The sequence below is a fragment of the Notothenia rossii genome (genome assembly GCF_949606895.1).
Source record: "Notothenia rossii genome assembly, chromosome: 5".
NCBI classification, from domain to species: Eukaryota; Metazoa; Chordata; class Actinopteri; order Perciformes; family Nototheniidae; genus Notothenia; species Notothenia rossii.
The window spans coordinates 18205637-18210636 of record NC_136903.1 but is presented as its reverse complement, the minus strand read 5'-3'; the positions used below and the strand labels follow the sequence as shown (position 1 = coordinate 18210636).

The window sequence follows — 5000 nt, the reverse complement described above, 5'->3', positions numbered from 1 at the left end:
GACTGAAGGGAAGGGGGGGGGTTTACCTTTTTCCTCTGGCACACACTCCATCTTCCCTTTTCTGCACAGGCTGATAGAGGAGACAGGAAGGGAGAAAAAACAGAGGTGAGGGTTTGGGAAAGCGGGTAATGTTATCAAACACAAGGTTAGTTAAAGTGCTCTAGGTCTCATTTGACAATCACTTAGGCTGTGATTGCTTTCTCGAGTGCATCTGACAGTGTGTGCGAGAGAGGATGTCACACTGTGTGCACTGCAGCCAAGAAAGCAGCCCAAAGTGAGTTTTCAAAAACTTTTTGGTAGAAGTTAAGGCCAGCTGTGACTCACCAGGGGCCAGAGGCGCTGAAGGTCACCTCCCCTGGCTGTGAAACCCCACCCATAGAGTAACAGTGACAGTGAGACCTGTGGAGAAAATCACAACATTATTTTAATTACATTACATAAAGACTGTGATTTCTGTGGGAGTGTTTGCCTGTACTGTTTATGTGTGATGTGCTGCCGAATAGAAATTGATGACTATTGTTAGGAAGATTAATGAAGTCTTACAGTTGCACACAGCGCTGCCGCACATCATCATGGTAACTGCCAGCTGGACAGCCACACCCCTCGGCACAGTCGTTAGGGTCACACGTCTCCGTGCTCGAAAGAGCACGGCAGTCCCGCCCGCAAGACGACACACAAGAGTGGTACAGCATTCCTCCAAGACACACCAGTCCTGTATCTCTCACACACACACACACACACACACACACACACACACACACACACACACACACACACACACACACACACACACACACACACACACACACACACACACACACACACACACACACACACACACACACACACACACACACACACACAGAGTAAGGCACATTTTGAACACATCAAACAAAAAAGCAGATTGGCAATAACGTTTTCTGATTCCTTTAGACTATTTTGGGTCATACATTCAATTTTGTTTTCAAACAGTATGGATAAAAGCAGCCCAAATACTGACCACATTCAGAGACGTGTGATCCTAAGTCAACATTGACGCCGTGTTTGGAGCAGAGGTAGGCGTAGTGAGCCAGTGCTGTGCACAGACAGCTGCTCCCACAACGACAGGCCTGGTAGCGGCACTGCTGCTGGAAGATGTTTGGACTGATGTAGCCATGACATGGGGCAAACACGCTCCCCATGAGCACCTCACACTGGGATGCATAGAATACTAGAATACATACACACACACAACCCTGTTTAACACATTTGAAAGTTTAGTCTGAACAAACGTGATACCCTGCAATTAAAACCAGTATATCTCTCAATATCAGTCAGATTGTTTGGCTGTGAGTTGCAGAGTGGTGGATTTATCAGCTGTGAAAAAGCCCCTCTACACTGTTGGCCTAAAGGAGCAATTTAGGGTTCAGTATCTTATCTAAGGATACTTCCACATGCCTATTACCCCCCTGAAAAAGACTACTCACATGCTTCCACTCATGAACGAGAGATTTGTTGGTAGATTTAATTTTGTATAAAGAAAATCCTGTATTTTTGCTGCTTTGAGCACCACAACCTGAGTGTTATCTAGTGCCATTATTTTTGAGAGAAGGCAGGCAACTCTAAACCCGACACTGTGCAACCGCATCAAACACCATTTACAACAATGTCAAAACAGGTAACAGTAAAAAGCTAAATTCTGTAGCTTGGTAGATTCCATGTCAACCCTCACCCTTTCCATTTTCCATTAAATTAAAGACATAAATGACAGGTTGGCCTATGTCCAAAATAATATGAGAACAATTTAAGTCATTGTTACCATTATGCTGGTTCATTTCACATGGGTCTATGATTGGCAGGTTGACTGGAGCGACACAGGCAGATGAAACCTTCCAAGCATTTGCATGAAGCTGAGGAGTGCCCTCTATCATCCCTGCAGGGGACCTACACACAATGTACACACACACATATGTACACAAACAGAAAAACATAGTCAGGTAAAGTGACATTTTTAATATTGATCTATAAATGGAAAGCACTTGCTCACAGGAAGTCATCTCGTAGATTTCCATTGAAGGTTCCACATAGTCCCAGTGTATGTCCATGCCATTGGCTTTCCAGCTGGAGGTAGACCCGCCCCCCTCGACCATCGTAATGCATCCTCAGACCAATCCCTGCCTTCAGCTGTGTAAACACTGAGGTCAGCTTCCGCACATCCACTGCATCTGCAAACCATCAAATAAACATCCAACTAGTGTTCATATTGTTGGACATTTTATTAATTTAAAGTCCTGAATCGTTGAGCATTTTAATTATATTTATAGTACCTCATGCTCCTTTCAGTCAAGTTTAAGTTGATTAAAAGTTTGAGCATTTCAGTAAAAAAAAATCCACTTGACGTCATTATTGGAGGCACGCAGCACAGGACACCAGTTTGCTGCATTCCAATAATTAAAGGCTAATATTTCAGCCTCTATTTTCTGTCAACATAAATAAAAAATAGATGTTTTAAAAAACAAATTGGAGCTAAAAAAGGGTTTAAGGACCATCTCGTCATCGTCTTGAAAAGAGTTTTACGAACACAGTCATACTTTTTAATAAACTAACTGAACACTGCATCAAACACATGAGGAAATTACTATAAAAGAAGATACGGACAATAATTATGTTTCATTAAACTATAAAAGACGTTATTTCAGTTTGATCTGACTGCATTTGGGGTATCAAAGAGATTTGGCGATTTCCTACCATCGATATAGGGCAGGACAGGCACCGGGTTGACACCGATGATCACCTCCCCCTCTCTGGTCAAAGTGATCTGACGACTCACATCTTCATCCAACACCACTGTCACCGACTGAATACACACCTGGTGCTGTAGACACACACACACCATACGGTTACATCAATGTAGAAAGGAAACGGCATCATTGGTAAGTGTGTGAGCATGTTTTTATGAAAGTAATCATGCACTCTACCTCTGAACAGGTAGTATACTGCAGCGTGACTGAGAACCTGCTGCCGCTGCGGCTTTTTGCCAGGACGTACTGACACGTCCCCGGCTGGAGAAACATCCTACCATCAAATGTGGTCACAAACATGTCACCTACCACCGAACACTCCACTGAGAAGGGACAAGAGGTAAGGTACTTAAGAGTTATTATGGTCAAATATACAGTAAACTAATAGATATCAGCAGGAAATGTTGGCAGCATTACTAACATAAAGACATTTCACATACTGTCAACAGCCATACAAAAATCAATTTTCACATTAGGCATAACATGTTGCATAAATGAAGTTATGAATTATAGAAATAAACTCCTTCTTTAACTATGTTTGAACCCTCAGAATATATGTGAGTGCTCTTAAATTGGATTGAGGTTGAACATAAACGTGAGGACAATTATTATTATTGTTTTTTTTCTTAAATGTTACTTTTAAATATGCAAGTGAGGCATTATCTAATGCTGACTTGTTTGGGGTATTTAGGAGAAATCTACAGATGCTGGAAGATAAAGTGTCATAAAATGAACAACTTAATGTGTATTAGTTTTCGTTGCACTTGTCTGAAAGAACATGGTAAAACAATGTTTTTTGATGTAGTGTCTCGCCTTAATAATTATATCAATTTTTTCTGTATAGTAACTGTTCTGAAAGCAGAAACTCACCTGTGCAGTTGTTCTCGGTGCAGTTCCACACTCCTCCCATGCACACGCTAACAAAGAACATTCAGTAGGTTAAGGGCACACCTCCAAAGCTACAGTATATGCTATTTGCAAATCACATGTCCACACTTACCAAACACTACATCCTTGTTGAAGTACATGTCCTTGTACATATGACGTACCATGGTAAACACATGGACACTGAGAGACAGCGATACACGTTCCATTTTGTAGGATAAGACCTGTGGGAAAGAGCAACTATAGTAAGTTCAGAGGTCAGTCAAGTAGACATAATTAGGCTGACATTTAGGAAGATAATTAAATACCATCTGGGCAGTAGCAGCCGTCCAGACAATGCAAGTTGGTTCCCAGGCACTCTTTCTCAAATGTACAGGTGGGTGGACAGCAACTGATACAGTCTCTATAGACAAAACTCTCCTCACAGCCATCATCTACAAACAAACAAACATACAGTACCTGAGTTACACAAAGACAGATTACAGGATATGAGCATGGAATAATGTGTACATCTAATATGAATGCATTTTGTGCTGCAGTAGTAACTTACTACAAGAAGGGAAACTGTCCCTCCACTCTCTGACTGGATATCCAACATGTGAGCAGGCTCGGGTGTACTCAACCAACGCTCGACAAAATGTTTCCTCGTCATCAGATCTGAAAAAAGAAGAGGAATCAAGCAGACATGAAAAGTTTTTGGGGAAACTGCATTTATTGTTTTTTCAGTCTCAACAACTGAAGCATATCGTTTTCCTAGTGACGAGAGGTTTACTCTGTTAACTGTGATTACATGGATAACGTAGAAGAGAGGGTGATGAAAAGTTGAATAATCAATAGTGAGAGTTTTTACTTACATGCAGAGGTCAGACACACAGCTGGCCACAAAGGGATTTGGGTCAATGTTTTCATGACAGGACAGGAACGGGAAGAAGAAAAGTGCAGTGCATTTCTCTATGGCATCCTGCAGACATTCCCAGTAAATAAAGTATGATGGGAATTTAAAGCACATAACATTATACACAAAAAAAGAACAGCAGAACAAACAAATAAACAAAGGACCAAGCCCTTTCAACCTTAACAGAGATGCCAGTTTTTTGTAAAGGGTAACTTGAGTAGTGAAGTGACTACGGTAGTTTCACAAAAAAAGAAACATGGGAGAAAAGTGTCCAAGTTAAAAAGTACCAAGGTTACCTTTTAAGATATAATCATAAAAAAGCTAACTTAGATAGTATCTGCTATCTGGTACAAAATATTGGTTTACTGTGGTAACACACAATTGAGTGAAATAGTAATACCGAGTATAAAAATTGCTTTTATGAGGTCTTACATCCATGT

At 41.0% G+C, this 5000-nt stretch overlaps 1 protein-coding gene across 1 annotated transcript in view; it reads right to left on the bottom strand.

The window, feature by feature from the left end:
- otogl (otogelin-like) overlaps positions 1-5000 on the bottom strand; it is a 24319-nt gene that overhangs the window by 16693 nt on the left and 2626 nt on the right. The window contains exons 7-19 of the mRNA XM_079684610.1: positions 4520-4626; positions 4216-4322; positions 3974-4099; positions 3781-3889; positions 3651-3697; positions 2958-3103; positions 2728-2854; positions 2027-2204; positions 1799-1923; positions 1001-1210; positions 544-712; positions 325-399; positions 27-70 (exon numbers count right to left, since the gene is read on the bottom strand). Coding sequence (XP_079540736.1) covers positions 27-70; positions 325-399; positions 544-712; positions 1001-1210; positions 1799-1923; positions 2027-2204; positions 2728-2854; positions 2958-3103; positions 3651-3697; positions 3781-3889; positions 3974-4099; positions 4216-4322; positions 4520-4626 — 1570 coding nt within the window. The remainder of the gene's footprint in view (positions 1-26; positions 71-324; positions 400-543; positions 713-1000; positions 1211-1798; positions 1924-2026; positions 2205-2727; positions 2855-2957; positions 3104-3650; positions 3698-3780; positions 3890-3973; positions 4100-4215; positions 4323-4519; positions 4627-5000) is intronic.